Source organism: Gymnoscopelus microlampas (assembly GCF_963454915.1).
Source record: "Gymnoscopelus microlampas genome assembly, chromosome: 4".
Lineage (NCBI taxonomy): Eukaryota > Metazoa > Chordata > Actinopteri > Myctophiformes > Myctophidae > Gymnoscopelus > Gymnoscopelus microlampas.
Genome location: NC_139941.1, coordinates 53,124,193 through 53,149,735, shown reverse-complemented (window position 1 = coordinate 53,149,735; position 25,543 = coordinate 53,124,193). Strand labels below are relative to the sequence as shown.

General features: G+C 44.0%; 1 protein-coding gene across 2 annotated transcripts in view; it reads right to left on the bottom strand.

Annotated features, from left to right (window-relative positions):
* Nucleotides 1–3,964: 3,964 nt before the first annotated feature.
* Nucleotides 3,965–25,543, bottom strand: part of rorb (RAR-related orphan receptor B) — a gene marked incomplete at both ends in the record, with an annotated part of 46,682 nt that continues 25,103 nt past the window's right edge. The window contains 10 exons of one of the 2 annotated variants that reach the window (XM_084054181.1): nt 3,965–4,129; nt 4,729–4,841; nt 5,534–5,644; nt 6,276–6,383; nt 6,883–7,015; nt 8,579–8,700; nt 10,331–10,786; nt 11,456–11,597; nt 12,471–12,556; nt 13,519–13,537. In XM_084054181.1, coding sequence (XP_083910307.1) covers nt 3,965–4,129; nt 4,729–4,841; nt 5,534–5,644; nt 6,276–6,383; nt 6,883–7,015; nt 8,579–8,700; nt 10,331–10,786; nt 11,456–11,597; nt 12,471–12,556; nt 13,519–13,537 — 1,455 coding nt within the window. Of the gene's footprint in view, nt 4,130–4,728; nt 4,842–5,533; nt 5,645–6,275; nt 6,384–6,882; nt 7,016–8,578; nt 8,701–10,330; nt 10,787–11,455; nt 11,598–12,470; nt 12,557–13,518; nt 13,538–25,543 lie in introns of those variants that run through there. The other variant, XM_084054180.1, reaches the window with a different exon arrangement.

Below are 25,543 nucleotides of genomic sequence, written 5' to 3'. Positions count from 1 at the left end.
AACACTCTCAGCGTTCATTAAAAACTGAGGATATTACAGTATTGATTGGGGGTCCCAGAGGAAACAATGTTGTCAAATGGGGGCGGGCCTAATATTGCCTAATAAGGCATATCGTCTCTGTTGGGTGGAAATGTCAAAAACTGTTACTTTTCAGAATTCAAATAAAAGATAATAGCAAAAGTAGCAGATCTACAAGCTCGAAACGCGTCGCTTCGCGCCACGTTTCGAGCTCGTAGATCTGCTATTTTTGATAATTAAAAATAAAAGATTTACTAATAATTTTAAAAAGTTACATTTTCCCAGATAATGACATGACCGAAAACATAGAGGCCAGGTTGAAAGTGGTTAAAGGGAAATTTAATAATATTGAACCAATGAAAGGTATCAACAAAGAGCATGTGATGAAAGTGATAGCTATTGGCTCCATTTTTCCCTTTCTTGAAAAGTGACCGTTTTGGACAGGGTTTACACACCAACAGTGACAATTTCCGTTTTCAGCTTTCAATGTACGGTACATGGAAACTATACGTCCTTTTAACGAGCTGGTGATTTGGCCACTGTGCATTTAATGAATATGTGCATTGAAGGAATATGTGCATTTAATGAATATGTGCATTTAATGAATATGTGCATGCAAAGATCAGAAAACCAATAGTCTAACCAATGTTAATGAACACTAGACCAGAATGCATCAACATTGTCTTAAAGTCATTATAATAAGTGCTTTGTTTATCAATAAGGTTCCTTCTTCAGTATACTGCCACACCAGTTTACATACTTGCAATTTACCATTAATTTTGATTGAGTCCATACGCTTGATGTTTTAATTAAAATACATGTACACTGAGGAACACTGTAAGAGCATTATTAAAGAAACTCTACATGTTATTGGGGGTGTCAATCATCTCATGTTATCTTGTTTTTAAAGTAGGCTACCACCTGTAATTTAAGTTCATGTTTCAATCAGTGTGTGATGGTGGAAAGTACAAGTACTTTAGATTTGTTTATACTTTATACTTCTACTCCACTACATGTTAGATGCAAACATTGTGCGTTTTACTGCACTTCAATTATTTTACAGATTTAGTTATTTCAGCTACTGTATTTGAAAATATAGCCCATCTACAAGCTCACAACTTATCGCATCGCGGCACGTTGTGAGCTTGTAGATCGGCTATTTCCAAAGAGTTGATTCCAATATGATGGTGTTAATGAAACGTGTTCAACTCAAGAGTTCATCGTTGGATTATGCTGCACAAGCAATGCACACATAGCAGCATCTAGTGGCTGAATGGAGAACTGCATGAAGTGAACTCAAATATAAAACCTACCATTTTAATTCATATCCATGAGCCTAAACGTAAGCCAGGGGTTTTATAGCAGTATAGTAGCACTACAGGGCCGAGGGGGAAGCAAAGGTATACACATGTAATCAATGTAATAAATTGTAACCAGTAATGCCCAATAACACCCAATGTCATGCAGTGGCCAAAAGTTGATCAACATAATATTTATTTAAAAAACAAAAAGGAAAAAAAGCATTGACAATCTACCAGTGTCAATAAATATGGAATGACTAACAAAAATAATAGAAAATAAATAAAACACACTAAAGTGATTGTCTATCACAGCTTGTCTATACAGATAATCATATTAATATTGCAACTGTAAAATGGCATAAGGTTTTTTTTTCCTTCGGAGGCTAAGCCAGCTTCCCTTCACATGCGGCCTTTTATTGTGGTAGAACGGGTTCGCCCGCCGTTCTAAGGCCTCGTCATTTCCTGTCACATGAGCGATGCTACGGAGTCCACAGAATATCATGGAATGTCTTTAAAAATCTAATGATTGGTGAACTTCAGTACTTCATACTGTATATAGTGCATTCTAGCTAAAAGGGCTACGCTTTGCTGACCAGCTGAAAAGGGTGTGGGGGTGGGGGGATATTTAAAGGGATATTTCACTTTGAAACAGTCATGGGGTCATTTAAACGTCTACTTTTGTGAGCACCCCAGATAGTTTGTCAGTTGCTTGATTCAATATTTATATATTTGATCATTCATTTGATCATATGGCCTCCCCTTATTTCATTGAAAAAAACATAATAATAACACAGCCCCCACACTTAATAGAAGGACAACATCAGTCACCAGAACCAGGGACACGCGTTTTAAATTAGTCTAACATGGTTAAAAATAAGTTAGAGATTGAATGGACTTACGTATATAGGAGTGTTTGTGATCAAATGCATATCCTGTATGTAAATATTGAATCAAAGCCATTTAAAACTGTCTGAGATGCACAGAAAGGGCAGAAAGTAAACATAAAAATGTCTGACCCCAGAAGGTTTTTGTTTTCTTTTTAAGGTGAACTATCCCTTTAAGATCAGAAAGGCAGTGTAACAGTTATTGCTCCTTGGATAGAGGTCAGGGGTCGGGGGTCGGGGGGGTCCTTCATATTGACAGCCCGGCGGGCTTGATTGTGCAAAAAAGGGTAACAGGAGGGGGGCGAGGTCGTTACAGTACATAGATCTGTTACATCTCTAGATCCAATCTCTAGATCTTGCAGATCTTTGAGGATTGGCCAGCTTTAAGCATTAACCTTTACTTCTGACTCCACCGGAGGGGGGGGGGGGGGGGGGGGGGCACATTTCATGAGTGTTACTTGTGGTTGCTAATCCAGATCAAGTAAAAAGCCCCCTAGAGGATAGGAAAGGAACCACGGGAGGGATTCTGGGTAAGAGGCAGGATTTTACCGTGAGGTCTCTGATTGGCTGTTTCTGATTGATTGTTCAAGAGCAGTCCAGTTTTTCTTTAGTTTTTTTTCTTTTTTTGGACGGAGTTATTGCAGTGAAATGATTGATAGGACGGCAAATCTGCCAGATTATGTTTCTCGCAAAATAGAATATTTACGTACATATATTCACCTTGAAAAGTAGAAGCCATTTACTTTCTTCTTTTTTTTAAAAATCCTTCATATCTTTTCTACAGTTAAGTTCTCGTAGGAAGGATGCCAACACCCCTCTTTATACACATCGACAAAATCCAGACAAGGCTTTTTTTTTATAGAACGAAACCCCCAAATCAACTCCCACTTTAGCCCATAATTCTTGTACAAGTCTCATTTTCAACTTTACAAATTCTGTACACATGAAACTATCAAATAAAAACACAATAGACAAGGTATATCCGGCCACCAAGGGCTACGGTCATTTTTAAATTAGGGCTAACTTATTTTCTTTTTTAACAGAACAAGAAATAATACTGGAATCTGCTCTGCACTACAAGAAAATATCTACAATAGCGTTTTTACTAAATCCACACAAATTCCCTCCCCCATCCAGCTTCTTCAGGCTCGTAACGCCATCATTGTCAATAAAAAAACAAAATCAACAAACAGTTTTTTTGTTGTCCCCCCCCTCAAAGTTAAAATAAATTAACTTACCCAGTGTGTTTGTTTGTTTGTTTTAAAAGATTGACAGCTTAAAAATTGTTCCTAGGTTTGTTTGTTTTTTAAAAGTCTGTACATTTCTGGTCAGTCAGTCCGTTCAGGAGAGAGGACAGCGCCCCCTCAGGTCGCTACAGGGGAAGCGGGGTTTGCGTTTTTTTTGTTTGTTCTCATCATATATACATTCTTCAGACTGTATCGGTGAACGGGGGGGACGTTGGACGTTAAGTACTGGACATTCCTAGTATTGTTGGCGGTAACTGTACGTCTGTGGCGGCTGGCTCATTGGCGGCTCCGCGCCGGCCTCGTCTCGGCCGCTGCACGGCGGCGAGCCGGGCATGGAACCTGCCGCCGGCGCGCCGGCAGTGGCACTGCAGTCAACAAGCGCCGACAACGCGGCCTTGTCGTCCTCCTCAAGGTGCCAGACGTGGTGGTCTTGCAGGTACTCGGGCGGTGGAGGCGGTCCTTCTCCGGCGGCGGCGGGGGGACCACCGCCGCGGTGGGGGGACCGGGCGGACAGTCACTTGGGCATGGCCATGGCGGAGTTGGGGTCCGGGTTGAAGAGCTCCTTGTAGAGCGGAGGGAACAGGACGTTGACCGTCTCCGGGTGCAGCTGCTGGAAGGCCTGCAGCTCCTCCGTGTGCAGCGTGCACAACGCTGACAGGGTGGGGATGCGGCTGATCAGCTGAGAGAGAGAGAGAGAGAGAGAGAGAGAGAGAGAGAGAGAGAGAGAGAGAGAGAGAGAGAGAGAGAGAGAGAGAGGAATGATCGTTAGAATAGTGGTTCTCAACCTATGGGCTGCGAGTGGGCCCCCAAATAATTGGCAATACATGTAAGGTTTTAATGAAAAAACAACAACGTATATCGATTCGTATGTTTATGACAAAAAAACAAAAAAAAACACATATATTGTCGCTGTCAGGCAGAAAGCTCTTATCTCCATATTCTAACTTTGTGTTTTTTTCGTAAATGATTTCATCATACAACAGCGTCACACAAAAGTAGCAAAAGTAGCGAATCGCAACGTGTTTTGAGCTTGTAGATCTGCAACTTTTGCTGTTTTTGAATTCGAATGCTGAAATGAATGCTAAAGATATTTTAAAATATATTTTTGTGAACGGAAATGACAAACAGATGACAGCATCCGTTCTGGGATTTGGGGAGGTGTAGTTCCAGACTCTATAGCATTTGGAGATGGTGGAATAGTTGTCTGGCTATACGCGAGACCACTGAAATCCAAACAATTCGATTTGACCCGGAGAGGGAGCTCCCCTAGAGGCCTACCTTGGCCAGTGCATCCTCGTCCATGTGATTCTTTTGCATAATGTGCTGCAGAGCAAAGTAGATCTTCTCCTGAAGCTTCTGGACCTTCCTGGGTTCCATGAGCCACGGTCGATCTGAAACCAGAGGCAAGCAAACGCATTCAGAAAGGGAATCACTTTGATGCTTTCTCTAGTGGGGTTCTATGAGGGACTGGGCAGTCTTAAAGCTTTGATGCCAAAGTGTTTGTGTCCGTTATTGGACCAATACCGAAGGTTGTCAAAAAGTCAGATAATGGCTGATATCTTGTAACACAGTCTAAAACATACATGGGCAACTGGCGGCCCGGGGGCCACATGCGGCCCACACCTTCACTTAACGCGTCACGCAGGTTAATATCCGAATACTGATATATTATTGATTTCAGCTGTTACAATTCCAAACATGCAAACATGACCCGCTTTAATTACTTCTGTCTGTATTAGTAGCTTAATGACTAGTGTTAAAATTCTATTGTCTTTTTTATGTCCAACATATTTGTATTTAAGTTCATAAAGTTAACACAAAACTAAATGCATTTGAAATGAAATACAAATGTAACTTTTCAGGATTCCAATTCAAAAATAGCAAAGATAGCCGATCTACAAGCTCAAAACGTGTCGCACTGCGACGCGTTTTGAGCTTGTAGATCGGCTTTTTTTGCTACTTTTGTGTGACATAGAATGCCCAACAGTATGCAATGTGGCCCTCTGGAGTGAGTGTGGAAATATAGTGGCCCTCTCCATCACCCCTGGTCTAAAAGAAACAGCGTTCTTGGTTGTATCCTGACCTGTAGAGATGAGTACTGCTGCTGAGAACAGGGCGATCTCCTCCTCGGTCAGCTGCAGTGAACACAGACTCTTGGCGAAGTCGAACACGGCGCTCACCAAGTCGTCACAGCCTGGACAGTGGGAGGAGGCGACGGCACAAACACAGTATTATTCACTTATACTTCTGGACAAAACACAAGAGATCACAGGGCATATCTTTGGGATTAACCCACTTAGGGCGGGAACCCCTATTTGTAACTATACCTTTCAGGACGGGAACCCCTTTTGGGGTTCTTGTTGCTATGTATGAGTGTATGAAAACATACATTTGTTGTAATTTTTTAATAAATATTTGAAGTTTTTCAGAAAACTTAGGTCAGGATTTAGAAGGCGTTTTTAGAATCGGCCTCAGGATTAAAGCACAACGGGGTACAACAGTTAGTTCAACAGTCAAACTATTTCACCAAAATAGTGAAAATAGCAGATCTCTGCATGACACTGTTATACGACTAAGTATAAAATAGGGCTTAAGCAGTTAATCAGAAAATCAATTTAGTGGATTATTACAAAAAGATCTATGAGGATTTCTTCGGGTCGATTCGTTGATAAATAAATAAATGTTGCTTCTCAATTATTTGATTAATTGAAAAGGTAAAAAAAAAAAGTTAACGATAGCTGCAGCAGTAAACGTGCGTTCAGACTTAAGAGGGAGGGGGGAAAAAGCATAGAATATGAATAGAATGTAAGTATAATATGTCTCACCTAATGCTTTGAACATCTGCATGCCTCCATACTTGCCCTCAAAGAGCACAGTGTTGTTGAGGGGGTTGAAGGCCCGACACATCCTCACCAAGACCACCTCTAGACACCCTGCAGGAACAACACAGTCCAGTTAAGTTTGAGTTTGTTTTGATTATTAGTTAGTTTGAATTAGTTCCTAGAGCGCATTTGTTAGTTTTTATTAGTTTCTATTTTTGATAACGCTAATAGTTTTTATTGGTTTCATTTGGTTTCGTTTTACGCTCTCAGGAGTTAAATTATTGTTAAACATCTGAATGACTTAATTAAAGAATTGTTACTTTGATCAACGTTTGCCTGTCATCGCTCCTCTGGAACCAACATCAATACAGCATGGATGGAATTGAGGACAAAATCGTATCCAACAATAACAAAATATTCTAAGTTTTGGGTCTGAGAGTCTGAGAGAAAAAGGTTGAAAACCACTGATGTAGGTAGTGAAAGCCATGATGATCATCATGACCATGACACCGTGATGAACATCATGACCATGACACCGTGATGAACATCATGACCATGACACCATGATGAACATCATGACCATGACACTGTGATGACCATGAACCCTCACCTGACTTGAGCAGCAGGATCTGGTCGTTCTGGCACAGCTCCATGAAGCCAGAGATGCGCTTGGCAAACTCCACCACATACTGGATGGCGTGGGTGATCTGGATGGCACACTGCTGCCACAGCACGTCCCGGCTCTGAGGACACAACAAGGAACACTGTTACAGTAGAGCTCAGCTATTGTATGTTCGGAGTCGTTCCTTTTTTTGTTATTATTTTAAAAACATTTTAACCCATTAAGACCTGAGACCGATTCTACAAAATAATGTCTTCTGAATCCCAACAGTTTTCTAAAAAGCGTATGTTTCTGTATCAGTGGTGCTCAAACATTTTCATGTCAAGGACCCCCACAATTATATGTATTTGGCCGCCGACCCCCATCTCAAAATATTTTGTTCCAGGGACCCCCCAGAAGCAAAGATTGGAGTTAAAAATGTTCGCTTTAAACAATATATATTCAAAGATTTGCACACATTTTCACGATATTCAAAAATAGCAGATCTACAAGCTCATAGCGCGGCACTCGGTGCCGCGCTATGAGCTTGTATATCTGCTATTTTTGAATAGCCAAAGTGTAAAATAATGCTTTTTATCTCAAATGAAAAAGTGACACAGATGCGTTCCAGGTCTTAATGGGCTAAAGTAGTGCAAATAGCCGATCCACAAACTCACTCACAACGCGTCACTTGTAGATTTAGCCATTTTCACTACTTTTGTGTGTGACAGTGTTGTATGATGATGAAGCAGGGCTTTAATTTACACAAAGTTGAACTATGGAGATATTTGCCCGACAGCAACGACATTCCTACTTATGTTACGAAAAAATATATTTTTCTACTGTGAACATTCAGAGAACAGTATCAGTAAATTGCCTCTCTGTTCGTCTTCCATCTTTTACCGTTGTTCAAAGGCTTCCCTCCTAATGACCCATAATGCATTAGACACACAGGAATGGGTGAGGTCACACTGAACACACACACACACACGCACACACACACACACACACACACACACACACACACACACACACACACACACACACACACACACACACACACACACACACACACACACACACACACACACACACACACACACACACACACACACACACACACACACACACACACACACACACACACACAGCAGTGGGGAAGAATAGATTTATCATAAGATCGCAATTATTTTTGTTAGGATCTGGATAGATCCTTTGATGCCATTTATTTATCTATTTTCAATTATGTTGACCAAGTCAAACACATTTTAATGTCATTTTTTGTGTGTGAAATTTGTTCATTTACGTTTTTTTGAGTACAACTGTTTTTTAAGTGTAAAAAAGTAACAACATTACGATTAATCGTAATGTTGTTACTTTTTTACACTTAGGTAGGATTGCAACATGTTCGAAGAATCGTGGTCTTATCAACACGTGGCCCATGAAGAATCGTGCTAAAATAGAATCGTGAGCTCCCTGGTGATTTCCATCCATAACACGCACGCACGCACGCACGCGCACACACACACACACACACACACACACACACACACACACACACACACACACACACACACACACACACACACACACACACACACACACACACACACACACACACACACACACACACACACACACACACACACACACACACACACACACACACACACACACACACACACACACACACACACACACACACCTTGCTCTGGTACATCTTGACGTCCTCGTAGGAGTGTGTTTGCCAGGCCAGCTGTTGCAGTTCGTCTGCGGTGTACTGACATGTCTCCAGGTGGGACTTAATGATGTTCTGGGCAATACGATCTGCAGGGAAACACATTCATTCATTAATGTACTTCATCAATGTCATTTAATGTCAATAATACTGTCTAGTAGTACATCCATTGTGTACAGCAGCGAACTACACCTCCCGAATTCGCCGAGGACGGAAGCCGTCATCTGTTCGTCATTTCCGTTCAAGAAAATGTATTTTAAAATATCTTTACATTTTATTTTTAAATGTCCATCTCTGATAAGCAGCAAGCTATATATGCTTTGATTATTTTTTATTTATATTAGGACAAATTTGCGCGACTGCAAAGACAAAAGGAAGCAGGGAGGAGAAGGAGGCGTCACGTTCGCTTTATCACTTGATCATTTTCAGAGCTTCCGTTTCTCCAGACTGAATGACGGGAGCTTTTGAACATTGTGGGAGGAGCCAACAGTCTGGCTGCAGAGACTATAGGGTGTGACCGTGAACGAGAGAGAACGAGAGTTAAATTGAACTCCAAAGCAGTGGTTCTCAACCAGTGGTCCGGGGACCACCAGTGGTCCTTGAGGGGGTTCCAGGGGGTCCCCAGCCAAATGAATAGTTAGGAACCAAATTGACCCTTATGTGTCTATAACTCTGAGAGTGTACAAATGGAACCAAATGGACCCTAACGGGTCCATTTGGTTCCATTTGTACACTCTCAGAGTTAAATGAACAGTAATGATGATGATATACAGTGTAGATTGGGACCCTCAAGATATCAAAATGGTTGAGTTCCTGGCATATCTTTTCAAAATGGGGGTCCGTGGGCTAATATGTGTCAATTTGGGGGTCCTTGACGCGAAAAAGGTTGAAACCCACTGCTCTAAAGGGTCTGGAAGTGTGTCTGTGTCCATATACAGTGTAACATAGAGTTACATTGAACACTAAGGATTTTGGAGTGGACATGTTGTCAGCTGGCTGTGTGTAGTAAGCCTGTCTGATCTTCTGTCTCCTCTCAGATTAGCACCGTGACTCACTCTGTCACTCTCTCTGCCCCCCCCATTCTGTCACTGTCCGTGCCCCCCATCACCCACTCTGTCACCCCCCCCCCCCCCCCCACACACACACACACACACACACACACACACACACACACACACACACACACACACACACACACACTCTGTCACTCTCCCTGCCCCCATCACCCACTCTTTCACTCCCCCCCACCCCCGTTTCCCTATACGGGGGCGGCAGTGACTCAGGGGTAGAGTGGCCGGGTAGAGTGAACTGGAAAACCGCAAGGTTCCCAGTTCGATCCCGGGCTGGGGTGCTCCCCTAGAGTTAGTGTCGAAGTGTCCTTGAGCAAGACGCTGAACCCCTAATTGCTCCCGATGAGCAGGTTGGTGCCTTGCATGGTTTCCTCCGCCATCGGTGTATGAAGGTGTGTGTGAATGGGTTAATGGCACAATCAATGTAAAAGCGCTTCGGATAGAAGCGCTATATAAATGCACCATTTACCTATAAAAACCCTCCCAGACCAATGTCACACTCCATGTTCAGCCATCAAACACTTCATATTTACACGTTGTTGCTGTCGCGCAGAAACCAATATTAACAAGTGACTAAACAGGAAAAAACAAGCTCATAGTCGCTTATAATAAGCAGACTTGGCAACAACACAGACTCGGTCCTCCTTACCCAGATCTCCCATGCTGACGTTGTTGGAGCCCAGCTGGCTCTCCTGGTAGCCCCCGTAGCTGAACAGGTTGGGGACGGGCGTCAGGTCGTAGACGGGCTCCTGCTTGATGTGCTTCATGCCCGACATGTCCAGCCCCGACTGGTCCGGGGAGGGCTGGGTGGAGTCCATGCCGTAGTAGGCCACGCCCCCGCCGCCGCCCCCTCCTCCGTTGACGCCGCCGCCCACCACGTGGCCGCCCTTGGGCAGCTCGATGACGTGCCCGTTGGCGTAGGTGCCGCCGATCTCGTGGTTGAGGGTGGAGAGGCCGTTGGTGAGGCTGGAGGAGTAGACGCGCGCCAGCGCCTCGGCCTCGCCCGTCCGCTGCTGCCGCTCCTCCGCCAGGCGCGCCTGGTGCTTCTGCACCTCGGCGTACAGGCTGTCACGCTGCTTCTTGGACATGCGGCCGAACTTCACCGCTGTTTTTTGGGAGGGAGGGAGGGAGGGGGGGAGACATTTAGCAGAGCGACTTACAAGAGCGACATCACACTAAGCAAGAGTAAACATGAACTCTCGTCAACATTTAGCATGTAGATCTGATATGGAGAACTTGTTTTAAAGATCCTGAAAATGTGCGCAAATCTTTGAATATATATAATGTTTCTTAAAGCGAACATTTGTAACTCAAATGAAGGTGGGAGCCCTGCAGGAGGGAGAAGAGTCTGGAACACCGCTAAACCACCTGATTCGGATGATATCAATGCATTGAATGGGACATTATCCGAGTAGGTCAATATCTCCTGATTACGCTCAATGAATGGTCTGATGAATCGCGGGTAGGTCAGTATGTCGCCTACATCGCCCATTCAACGGTCTGATAAAACGTGATAATGTCCCATTCAATGCATTGATAGCATTCGAGGCCGGTCGCTACACACCATTTAGCTGTGTTCAAGTGAGTCATGATCCAGAAAAAGGTTGAGAACCTCTGATCTAGCTGAACTAAGACACGTGTTGGGTGGGTTGGCACACAGTTGGCCTGTGTGTGCCCGTGTAAACATGCAGGCATGCGGTACGCATGCTGCCAGGGCATCGTACAGCCAACATGCACGTGTTGCATCTTTTAACCCCAGAGCTCTCTCTCTCACCGTCTCTGGACATCCCCAGGGCGAGACACTTCTGGAGCCGGCAGTGTTGGCATCGGTTGCGGTTGGTTCTGTCGATGAGGCAGTTCCTCTGACGGGGGCAGGAGTAGGACGCATTGTTCTGCTGACTCCTTCTGAAGAACCCCTGCATGGTCACATGATGATGGAGACGTTTAGTTTATTTATACGTTTTATTTGGAAGACCACACATAATACAATGCTGTGTAAATACACCGGATTTAGCTAGAATGCGTAGTCCCCACAGTGAGACCTTAAAAACATCTGCTTCACACACTGGCAGACTATGGGCACCGATGGGCACGATGGCATGGAGGCACGTTGGTTCATCAAAATGGCTGAATGATGGAATTGAAACATTTCCTGTTATGTCACCGTTATGTATTTGAAAGAAAGAGTGAGAGTGAGAGAGACAGGGAGAGAGAGAGAGATGGAGACATTTTGATAAAGTAAGAGAGAGAGAAAGAGGGAGAGATGGAGAGAGAGAAAGAACAAAATTGAGATAAAGAGAGAGAGGGAGAGAGAGAGAAATTAAGATAAAGAGATAAAGTGAGAGAGAGAGAGAGAGAGAGACACAGAGAGAGACATTGAGATAAAGTAAGAGAGAGAGAAAGAGGGAGATTGCACAATCCCTTGAGGAAAGTGCTCCACCCTTATGGGAACCATTGGGTTACACGTTGTACAGAACATCCTCAGACTTAACATAACACCCAGGCTTTTATTGTGTGTGTGTGTGGTGTGGTCGAGGTGCCAAGGCGGGGCGGGGACGGGAAGCGAGTCATAATGGGCTGAAGTCATGGAATTGCAACATAGGATTATATTACCATTATGTATTTGACAGAGCGAGAGAGAGAGAGACAGAGAGAGACACTCACACAGAGAGAGAGAGAGAGAGGGAGAGGGAGAGAGAGAGAGAGCGATCGCACGATCACCTCTTATTCCAGGAGGAAATGAAAGCATGGCTGCGTGGCGAGAGGAGAACAATGCGGCGACGACTCACCTTACAGCCCTCACAGGTGATGACACCGTAGTGGATACCCGACGATTTGTCTCCGCAGATCTTGCAGGGTATGACTTCGATCTGGGCTGCCGGGCAGGAAGAGAAGAGAGAGGAGAAAAGAAAAGAACACAGGAGGGTTTACGTAACGTATAACGACACAACGGCAGGTTTATGTAACAGGAGGAAACGAAAGAGAAAATATTATAATAAACGCAGACTTTTTGACACGTATTCTAAGAACGGCGTTGGTTCAGAAGCCGGCGAACGGGGCTCAGCTGGTGGGCTTACGTAGAGCCAGAGAGCTTCTAAAATACCCTTCAGCTTCTGTGTGTGTGTGTGTGTGTGTGTGTGTGTGTGTGTGTATGTGTGTGTGTGTGTGTGTGTGTGTGTGTGTGTGTGTGTGTGTGTGTGTGTGTGTGTGTGTGTGTGTGTGTGTGGGACAGTCCGGTGAACAGGGTACCGTGACACCTGGACATCCAGTATACTCTGCTCCTCCTCTAAAAAACACTGGTTCTCAAAGTGGGGTCCGAGGTCCCCCAAGGGGTCCGTGAGAGGGGGTTCCAGGGGGTTCCAGGGGGTCCAGCATGCAACAGTTTAAACACTTAAGCCCTGTTTCATTTTTTTGGCTATTCTAAATCAAACATTGCCGATCTACAAGCTCTCAAACAAAAACTTGACACATTAATCTTCTCTTGTGTGGGGTCCCTGGCACAAAATATTTCCGCAGTCAAATGCATATTAATGCGGGGGTCCTTGACATGAAAATGTTTGAGAACCACTGCTCTAAGCCTTTCTAATGACAGAAATGCACACGCACACGCACGCACACGCACACACACACACACGCACACGCACACACACACACACACACACACACACACACACACACACACACACACACACACACACACACACACACACACACACACACACGCACCGTACAAAAACCTCAGGCTATACGCTACGATGACAGCCATGTCATGACATCATTTCTATAGAAGAACGCATGGACGGACATTCACACACACACGTCCACTAATAGACTTACAGTGTATGGGCAGATCCATGCAGACACAACCCAAAGGCACAGAATGAATGACGCTGGCAGGACAGTTACTGTATGTCAGCCTACTGTAACATCATGCCTCTCACCGGACGCCGCACAATAATCCATTACTAGCCAACAACAACCACAGAACTACGGCTAAAGGTACCGTATGTACAGATACTCTATGCTTAGGTCCTTCTCTCTGTTCTCAGAGATACTGCATGTACATATACTCTACTACGTTAGGTCCTGCTAGCTCCTGTGTAGAGAGACACTGCATCTACAGATATTCTACGTTAGGTCCTCCTCTGAGATACTGCGTACGTACAGATCTACTCTACGTATAGGTCCTGTAAGGTGGTGGACTGCTGTCTGCTGAGACGGCACACTGTCTATAAAGAGATTAGACAGACATGATCTAATCCAAATTACTGTATTTCCCTACGAGGTATTTTCCTCTGACTGGCCGTGCTGGCTTATTATAGGCACAGCTGACAATAAGCTGCAGTACGTGCCCTGGCCGGGCCTCCAGGAGAACCCGGGCATCTCCTCCTCCTCGCCCACCAGTGGGTGGGAAGTAATATGGGGGTGTGGGATCCGGAAGAACCGGAGGAACCCGATCTGCCATTGAGGGATCGGAGTCACATTTTGAACCGTTTGGAACACTCGGTGCCGTGGCTATGAGCTTGTATATCTGCTATTTTTTTAATAGCCAAAGAAATCTTAAGATGACACAGATGTGTTCCCGGTCTTAATGGATCAAAGATGTGGGGAGGCTGGTGATCTTGACCACTAGGGGGCCAGAAACGGCACTGGGTGGTTATAATGTTATAGAGGCAACGTAAACAAAACATCTCTCGCAGAACTTCATGGGTTGTGGAAAGTTTCAGGTCATAAAAGGTAAAAAAGAAAAAAGAAAAAAAGAGCCAAAAGTCAATAATCAGAACTGGATATACAACTATTGTGCCTCTAAGTGCTTCAACTTCATTCGTCAACAGAGCATCTGCATTACTGCCTGTTTGTGTCAATCTGCATAATCGTCGCTGTCAGGCAGAAACCTTGTATCTCCATATTTCAGCTTTTTCAGTTTTTTAAACCCTAGTTCATCATACAAGAGTGTCGCACAGAATGTGTGAAGATAGACGATCTACAAGCTAGCTTGTGAGCTTGTAGATTGGCTCTTTTCACTATTTTAAAATGTTTTTAAAATAACAAAAAAAAAGATGGTTGTGGACGGACATACAAGGTTTCCAACCCGACAGCAACGATATTCATTCTGCCCTCAAGAACAGAAACCTATTCAAGTGAAATGCATTTACTTAGCTTACAGTGAAGAGGCTCAGAGGTTATTGTTTATAATGAGAACCTTTCCCATGCTCAGGTAGTGACCTCCAGGAAGAGAATGCGGACGTCGTTTACAAATGAGTAACGGTAGCGTCGCCGTTCAAAACACACCACAGAGAAACACTGTCGCACTTTTGGTTTTAACTGCTTGAACCCCACAGCATCCCTATTCTGTGGGGAACATTCGCCTAAAATAGCCAATCTACGACCTTGTAGATCGTCTACTTTAGGCGAAGAGATGTGGTGTACAAAGTACAGGGCCTAAGTGGTAAAACAATACAGTTCAAAAGGTCAACAGTACTTATAATGTCGTAGTTACAGTACAAAAACAGACAAAAACGCCATATTCAGTCCTATAAGCTACGCATCCACGAGCAAATGTATCGATGAAATGAAACACCCAGATGTATATTTGCACGTATCACATGCATTATATATAACGAGGTAATCCCATAAAGATGAAGCTCATTAGTCTGTCTGTCTGTCTGTCTCACGAAAACTATACCTAACCCTAAACCAAACCGTAACCTCACAAAAACTATACCTAACCCTAAACCTAACCGTAACCTCACAAAAACTATACCTAACCCTAAACCTATACCTTAACCTCACGAAAACCATACCTAACCCTGAACCTAACCGTAACCTCACGAAAACCTAACCCTCCTCCTCACATTAACGTAAATTTGTTGGGACATGCTCTGAAGTAAAAGAAAAAGGAGTACACTCCACGGTTGAGATTTTAATCTGTGAGTTTAGGGAACATGGACCTGACATCTCACCACAGTTGAGCTACCAAGCTTGCTGTTCCAACACAGTTTTGGACGTCATTGTGAAGCTTACCCACCCCCTTTCTGGCAGAAAGGCACCCAGAAGGGTACTGCATGCCCCCCTTTCTGACAGAACGCCCAGAGGACAAACTTCTCCTCTCTGCTGCTGCTCTCTTTGCTCAGCTTCTCTCTCTCTCTGTTCTCACGGTCACGGTCACTTCCACATTGTTCCATTCAATGTCACCTCAGTCCCATGCAGTTCCACACACCTGTCTTCACTCCCTCACCGGCTCTGCAGTTCCCTGTCCGTTGCTCACCTGTTGGTCACTGCCCTCCTCAGCCTTCCTCTATGAAACTGGACTCATTCCCCTCTGTGTCTCTACAAATAGGAAACCAAGACCTGCCATCTCCGGTTTACTTCCCGTATCTGCATGACGTAGGTGGCCGCTTCTTTAGGAGACCGGAATTAGGTTCCCACTGAGTATAATTCGGGCTGTTAGACATCTAAAATACGTCTAAACGGCTAGGCTAAAACCGAGTTGTAAGGGACCAGTCGAAATTTAGAGAAGGGGGGGTATGGAGGAAAATAGGGGAGGGTCATGCCTTTTTAATTTTGGTCTAAGGGAGGGTCAGCTAATTTTACTTTGAATCCAAGGGAGGGTCATGCAATTTTGAATTGATGAAATAGTCCGTTTTTTATATACCTTTAAAGTACAGCAAAACAGTGGTCAATGACCCCTCTCTATTTCAAATGATACAAAGAATTCAAATCAAGTAACACCGTGGTCTATTTAGAATCCATGACAGTCATTAACAAGCCATCAACGCACTGCGAGTGTGAACGACCCAGTCAAATCTATTCAGCGTCTTGACGATCGTGTTTGAACAATTAAGCAAAATCCATTCTGCTACCACTACTGTCTACAGTGCATTTAGCAAGACTGACTACAGCAATGTTCTAAATATTAAGTATTTAAGTAGCCTTAGATAAAGACTCTCGCAGATGTATTTTATCGATTTTGAAATCCTTTTATAACTCTACGAGAGTTGTATCTACCACCCCACCCCCCAAGATTGCCCTGAAATGTCAGCTCCAAAGCCTGTACTTCTCCAAACATGTACAAATGCTAAATATAATGTACTGACCCGCTTGCCCCAAATGTTAACTTGGTGTCCGTTGTATTTGTGTAATGTATTAGTCCATATTTTCCAATAAATAGGTGTTTTGTTCCCGTCTGTGGCCGAACGCCATTTTCCTCCCTCGTTTACTTCCTGTTTACATTGAGTGTAATTCCGGATTTCACCAGATGCGCCCCGTCACCACCGCCCATTGGGAACCTCCGACAGAATTGGCCACAGACGGGATCAAAACACTTATTTATTGAAAGATATGGACTAATACATGGCACAAACACGCCTTACACCGAGTTAACATTTAGCATTTGTACATGTTGGGAGAAGTACGGTCTTTGGAGCTGACATTTCACAGCAATCTGGGGGGTGGTAGGTAGATAAGACTCTCGTACATGTTAAAATCGATAAAATACATCTGCGAGTTTTCTTTTTAATCTATATTAGATAAAGAGCGAGAGGATATGAACAGTATAATTATTTTTCATCCACAAGTACCTACTGTATCTGTCTCAAAATAAGACGGATCACTGATTGTCTGCGCTTCTCTGTGTGAGTCTGCTCTTGTTGAATGGACAATGGACATGTGAGTGCAGTGCGTGCGCCCGGCAGGGTTATAGGTTTCGATTGGACACTTCGTTGCGCGCTGTATCCCTTATTTTTAACTCTATGGCTGTATCGCGTACCGAAAATAGACGATCTACAAGCTCACAATGCTTGGTGCTGGGACGCATTGTGAGCTTGTAGATCGGCTATAATTCTGTGCGTGACACAGCGCTTGATTAGTATATTCAAGCTTTACTGGAGATGCGGCGTTTAGAGAGTAAGAAAGGGCACATCTCTTAGCCTTGAATGCTGCCTTCGAGTAGGGCATTTGCGTTTTTTTCACCATTTATTTTTCACCATAATAAATGCTGCATTCATGGTCTGGAGAGGGCACCTTTTTTTACCAAGGGGTAAAAGGGCAGGGGCTCAAGCCCCCTTTCATGTCTATAGTGTGCACGTGCATGGTTCTCTAATCAATGTGAAAAGCAAAACATTGGACATATCCGTTTTAAATGTCATGTTGTATTTGATGGGGAGGGTTAGGGGTGTCAAGAATTTCACAATACAATACATGTTGGGCATGATATCTATATGATATATTATACAGCAAGTGTTCTCTATTGATGATGCGTCGCAAGCAGTGCTGAGCGCTACTTTGAAAAACCCAGACGGGCGGTGCTAAAATCAACTCTCTCTGAAAACTCGTTCCTTCTATCAGGATGGGTAGCTTTTGTGTAAATCGTCGGACTGTGGATCCGTGCGCTCCGTAGTATGCGGGATCGAATCCCACTCCAGTCAGTACTTTTCCGCGATGAACGTTACTTCTTGCGGTCAATTTATTTACTCGAAGTTAAGGTTAGGAATAAGATTAGGGTATAATAGACATCATTTTACTGAGGTAAATGTCATTGATATTTTTAGGGGAAGGTCATTCTTTTTTTTTTAATCACTTGGGGAGGGTCATCGATTTTTTTTCCCATTCAGAGGGAGGGTCATGGCATTTTAAATTAGGGCACATATATTTCCTCCATACCCCCCCTTCTGTAAATTTCGACTAGTCCCTAACTGGTCTAAAGTTTGAAGTGAAAGTTTTTTCAACGTCTAAGCTAAGCCTAGACGTTGAAGCAACGTCATTTCAATGGCTATAAATAGACGGTCTATCTACATATAGACGCTTAAAAAAATAACTAATCAATGTCTATGCTAAGCCTAGACGTTGAAAAAACTTTCACTGATATTAGCCGACTATGGCTCACTTGGTTGTAGTCTATTATCTCCAATGGGAGAAGTGAACGTGAACACAGCTTCTGACTGGTTCTTTAGCCCAGTGGTCATGGAACAAAATATTGGACTCGGTTCACCACGAGCCACAAAACATCCCCAACATTTACAATGTAGGCGTTTAGCAGACGTTCTACAACATTCCTACTTCAAAATGTATTTTTTTTTTCAGGATAACTTTGTTATCGACCTTTCTCTGTCCCATGCTCCAGAATGGGGACACCATGCAGGGTGAATGTGGTTCAGACTGTACTTGAAGCATTGAAGTCAAAGTGAACAACAAACACCCACCAGAGGAATACCTGCAGTATACTGTAGATGCAGTATGTATAGAGCGTTTTTTACTTTGTAGGACTTTGTAGATTTGTTTCAAAAGTGCTTTACAAATGAAATGCATTCTTCTTCTTCTTCTTCTTCTTCTTATTGGATCTAGCTCTAGACACTGTGTGTTTGTTTGTTGGATGGTTGGTACTGTGTGAGTTGTATGTGTGGAGGTAACCCAGTTAAAAGCCTTCCTGGCAGACTGGCTCCTAACTGGGTCAGCGCACTGGACTGGGGCGAACTGGTGCGCACACACACACACACACACGCACGTACACACGCGTGCGCGCACACACACACATACATGCGCGCACACACACACACACACAAACAGACGCAGACAGACATCGCGTGTGTGTGTATGTGCGCGCGCGCACACACACACACACACACACACACACACACACACACACACACACACACACATAGAGTTGTCGATGAAAGTTGCTGTGACTATTTATAGTTGGTAAACAGGTCAGTTGTGCTCTGGGACATGACAGTTATGCAGCGTCTAAATATGAGCACTAAACAAAATGCTGGAGAGCAGCATGAGTGTGTGTGTGTGTGTGTGTGTGTGTGTGTGTGTGTGTGTGTGTGTGTGTGTGTGTGTGTGTGTGTGTGTGTGTGTGTGTGTGTGTGTGTGTGTACAGTATGTGCACGTGCATGCATGTTCTACCAGCCATTATTTCCGTGTATTTCATAATCCTCTCTTCGTGTGTGATTTGTCAACACTTTCACCATGCAGTGCATTATTCTCAGCCTGCATGGGACCAGACCAATCTGCCAGTGCAAAATAAAAACTGCCCTCGGCGATTTGGGTCTGGCCCCGCTCCGTTGTGAATCCATTTCCTGCTCCAGAAGTCTGGGGTGACCAATCAGGGCCCAGTATTCAAATGTGGGAGACTGTAATTGGTAGTTGGTTTGTAGGTCTAACCAATTGCGTCCAGAGCCATTGTTTTGATCCCGTCCCCTTGGAAAAAAAACCTCCTCATAGAGGCACCAGACTGCAGTGATATAGTCTGGCTACGCGAGGCTACATTATTCTTATCATATATATTATACTTTTAAGTTGTTTCTTTCGTAAATGAATGCCCTACTTTGTCGTACAAGAATGTCACATGAAAGGTTGTTAAATTAGCAGATCTGCAAGCTCTGTCTGTCAGTTGTGTGACTCTACAGTCTATATCGTTGTAGAAGATGCTGCTGTTGATCAGATATTTATCCAGGTGCATTATGGGTAGTGTGTGTGTGGGCATGTGTATTGTCTTATAGGCGGCATTTGTATTTATTTATGATTTCCCTTTTGAATGATTGTGTTGAAGAAATGAAATAGGCGGAAGCAGAGAGAAAAGATCTGTGTGTGTGTGTGTGTGTGTGTGTGTGTGTGTGTGTGTGTGTGTGTGTGTGTGTGTGTGTGTGTGCATGCGTGCGTGCGTGCGTGCGTGCGTGCGTGCGTGCGTGCGTGCGCGTGTGTGTGTGTGCGTGCGTGTGTGTGTATACATTTCACAAAGCTTGCGTGGGCATTTACATTGTTCAAAGTGGGAGCTATGTGTGTGTGTGTGTGTGTGTGCGCGAGTGTGCGTGCGTGCGTGTGCGTGCCAGTGGGGCCTGTCAGGTAGGATATAGGGAGATGGTGTTGACAGCATCGCCGTTGCCATGGTGACCACCCACTCGCGGTGGTCGTCTGGCTGTCACACTCCATTATCCGCTAAGCCGTCGCGCTCCCTCTAAAGGAAGTGATGTCACAGCTCTGCTGCGCCACGGCGCCCAGAGCATCACTACTCTCCACAAAAACCCAGGGGTCCTGGGGGTCCCGACAGGCGGTCCTTAGTGGTGGTGATGGGGCAAGGGGGGTGGTGTAAAAAGTACTCACATCTTTTACTTACTAAGTAAAAGTACCAATAATACCACAATATAAAAATACTGCGTTACAAGTAAAAGGCTTGTTTTCAAAATGTTGCTTGAGTAAAAGTACACAAGTATTGGCATCAAAACATACTTAAAGTATCAAAAGTAAAAGTACTAGAATGTTTGAAAATAGCAGATCTACAAGCTCACAACGCGTCGCATCGCGGCGCGTTGTGAGCTTGTAGATCGGCTATTTTCAAACAGCCTATGTATAAAATAGGGCTAAAGTGGTTAATGTATGTTTTATAATATAATCATTTATAAAACAAAAACTTAAACTTAAACAAAATAAACTCAATGAATTCAAGGCTCCATGGGGTGTGTAGTTGATAGAAAATAAGTCATTTTTTGGGTGAACTACCCCTTTAACGAACGGAGGCCTCACTTGGTAAAGAACGCCCACCTCCATGTTTTAAGCTTAAATACTGTAGCTGCATATAATATTGCGGCACAATTAAGACTGGCACCGGGGGATAAATTCCCAAAAGGCATAATCTCCTCCTTGGTGTCTGTGTTTGTGTTGTTGTTTTAATGTAATGTTCTGGATGTAATGCAGGAGAATGTATGTGGAGCGTGTTCACTTCTCATGGTCTTATACATTTAGAGAAGCAAACATAGCATTTGAAGCTTCGAGCTGAGAGGCTTAAAGTGAATATCTCATAATGGAGAAGATACCGTATCATTTCTTTTACACTTCCCCCACACACACCCATTTACAAAACAAACCCTATAGCATCCTAGCTACAGTGCCTGTGTCTGTGAAAGACAGTGATGGAAAGTAACTTTAAGTAAAATGTTGACTACTGCACTATACATCTTAGAGGCAAATATTGTACTTTTGACTCCACTACAACAGTGGTTCTCAACCAGTGGTCCTTGAGGGGGTTCCAGGGGGTCCCTAGCCAAATGAATAGTTACAAACCAAATTGACCCTTATGTGTCTGTAACTCTGAGAGTGTACAAATGGAACCAAATGGAACCAAATGGAACCCTAACGGGTCCATTTGGTTCCATTTGTACACTCTCAGAGTTACATGAACACTAATGATGATGATTACAGTGTAGATTAAGACCCCCAAGAAATCAAAATGGTTGAGTCCCTGGCATATCTTTTGAAATGGGGGTCCCTGGTGTCAATGTGGTGGTCCTTGACACGAAAAAGGTTGAAAACCACTCCACTACAACTATTTGAAAACGTATGATACTTTGCAAATTCAGAAAGAAACAAGAAAACATGTGCAATTCATGCATGATGAGGACTTTCACTTTTGGTACTTTAAGCCAGACTAAAGAAAGACTACGTGATGTGAGCGGTGCTGAGCGGTGCTGAGCAGGGTGACTGACACCCCGGTCAACCCAGACCTGAGCTGACCTACGGGCTGAGCTGGATGATTGACAGCTGCCTCAGCCAGTGAGAGGCTGTGTGTGTTATTATGTAAGAGTGTGACTGCAGCGCTGGCTGTTTCACAGCTAAGTGAGGATCAGGACCGACCGCACAATCTGCTGAGAGAGAGACCATACAATATGCTGAGAGAGAGAGAGAGAGAGAGAGAGAGAGAGAGAGAGAGTGAGTGAGTGAGTGAGTGAGTGAGTGAGTGAGTGAGTGAGTGAGTGAGTGAGTGAGTGAGTGAGTGAGTGAGTGAGTGAGACATACATACTGTAGACAGAGAGAGATGGAGATAGAGACAGACAGACAGACAGACAGAGAGAGAGAGAGAGACTTAGAGAGGGAGAGGGAGAGAGAGAGAGAGAGAGCGAGAGAGAGAGAGAGAGAGATGGAGAGAGAGAGAGAGAGAGAGAGAGAGAGAGAGAGAGAGAGAGAGAGAGAGATGGAGAGAGAGATGGAGAGATAGAGAGAGAGAGAGAGAGAGAGAGAGAGAGAGAGAGAGAGAGAGAGATGGAGATAGATAGAGAGAGAGAGAGAAAGAAAGAGAGAGCGAGAGATAGAGAGAGAGAGAGAGAGAGAGAGAGAGAGAGAGAGAGAGAGAGAGAGAGATGGGGTGGAGGATGGAGAAATAGGGCTGAAAGAAGTGAGAACCAGGGAAACTTTTCGGCCCACTTTTCGATCGACCCAAATGTAGTTTTCTGAGTGCGTGTGTTTGTGCACAACTGTCCTGGTACGTGCGTATGAGCGTGCGCGCGCGTGAGTGTGAGCGTGCGTGTGAGCGTGTGTGTGAGCGTGCGCGCGCGTGAGTGTGAGTGTGTGTGTGAGCGTGCATGTGAGCGTGCGCAGGCCGTAGGACGTCCATGTGCACGGTGACTCTACAGCCCAGACTGGGTGCATAGCGGCCTGCCGGCACGTGTGTGATAATAATTGATTTTTAATGAAGTGGTTCTCCTGTGTATTTGATGGGCTGGCCCCCTCTCTAAATAGAGTCCTAATTATCTACACCACACTGCTGAGACACACACACACACACACACACACACACACACACACACACACACACACACACACACACACACACACACACACACAGAGTGGTTTGATATGGCTATTACAGGCTTGTACAACCCCTCTATAATACAGGTACTGTAATGACACATTAAGACCACTAGGTGTTGCTCCACAGCACCACTGTGTGTGTGTGTGTGTGTGTGTGTGTGTGTGTGTGTGTGTGTGTGTGTGTGTGTGTGTGTGTGTGTGTGTGTGTGTGTGTGTGTGTGTGTGTGTGTGTGTGTGTGTGTGTGTGTGTGTGTGTGTGTGTGTGACAGGACATGTATGTTTCATGCATTGTGCCTTGGGGGAGGCGGGGGGGGATGGGGATTGTAGGGTCACTGTACTGTGAAACGTAAACTATGACACTACAGTATGTCATCAACTATCAGAACGCCCCCCCCCCCCCCCGCCTACAGTAAAGCGCTACCATATCGTTGGTGTCGGGTGGCAACCTTGTATGTCCAAAACTGTTCCTTTGTTTGTATCGATATTATTGTAAAAACATTCTGAGATCGAGAAAATAGCCGATCTACAGTGGTGTAAAAAGTACTCACATGTTCTACTTAAGTAAAAGTATCAATACTGCAATGTAGAAATACTCTGTTACAAGGAAACGGCCCGTGTTCAACATGTTACTTGAGTAAAAGTACGAAAGTATTGGCATCAAAATATACATAAAGTACCAAAAGTAAAAGTAGTAAAATGTTTGAAAATAGCAGATCTACAAGATGCGATGCGACGCGTTGTGAGCTTGTAGATCTGCTATTTTCAAACAGCCTATGTATACAACAGGGCTAAAGTGGTTAATGTATGTTTTATAATATAATATTTATCTTCTTATCTCAAAATAACCTTCTCTTGTCCATGGCTATTAGTGATGCCTGATTTAACATCGGTATAGATCTACAAGCCCACAACGCGTTGCATTCCATGTTGGGCTTGTTGATCTGCGATGTTGGGCGAGCGATACCATCGTACAGTACTGCGAAAATCAGGCTCAAGTCGTAGATTTTCTTAGGTTGCTATAGTAGGTGAAAATCTGCACTTCACGCACTACATTCCCTGTTTAACCATACAAACCCCAGCATCAAATGTCTTTTTTTTTGCTCCTCATTGGAAGGTTTTCCGCCCACGGTACCATAACATATTTCACTAGTAATAGAGTCCTGAGGGACTGCGGTCAACCAGGGTTTAAGTGGTTAAACTTGAACAATCCTGGCTAAATCTCACAGCGGGAGAAAAGACTTTTCCATCATTGTTCAGCCTCCATCATTTCAGTCATTCTGTTTGTTTGACTCCCCTTTGGCTTTTCTTCCTCTCTGAGTCTTAACACGTTTAGACCGGGAGAGCATCCGACCGTGTCTATTTTAGATTTATTTGGGCTATTCAAAAATAGCAGATCTACGAGCTCATAGCGCGGCACCGAGTGCCGCGCTATGAGCTTGTATATCTGCAATTTTTGATTAGATTAGATTGTGGAAAATGTGTGCAAATCTTTGAATATATACAGTATATTATTTTTTTTAAGCGAACATTTGTAACTCAAATCTTTGCTTCTGGGGGGTCCCTGGAACAAAATAATTTCAGATGGGGGTCGGCGGATAAATACGTATCATTTTGGGGGTCCTAGACACGGAAAAAGTTTGAGAACCACTGATGTATAGCAACATACATAAATAAAAAAAACCTTTAGAAGACATTAGAATCCCCAGAAGCAAAGATTTGAGTTACAAATGTTCGCTTAAAAACATATAAATATATATCTATATTCAAACTAAAGATTTGCACAAATGTTCACAATAAATAAAAGAGTAATAGATCTATAAGCTCATAGCGTGGCACTCGGTGCCGCGCGATGAGCTTGTAGATCTGCTATTTTTGAATAGCCCAAAGAAAAATACATCTTAAAATGACACAGATGTGTTTCCGGATTGAAAGGGTTAAGTGGCTTGTGAGGAGCAGGAAATCATTTTGATTTCCTACATCTCACCGTCTATTTCCATCTCTCAGAGCGAAGCCGCCCGTCTTCTTCTGCGTGCGTCTTCACTGCTGAGAGAGAGAGGAGGAAACGAGCTATTTGCCTCGCGATGATGGAGAAAGAAAAAAAGACGTTGGAACTTTGGATTTAACGCGTACAGCTGGGAATAGTAGCGTAGCAGCACGCTGGATGGGATCCATCCCCCTGTGTACCACATTATACACGCCATTAAAATCAATGCAACGCTGAAACCACTGCGCCGGGCTCTCTGCCAACTGCACTGTTTTACTGTTTTACTGTTTTACT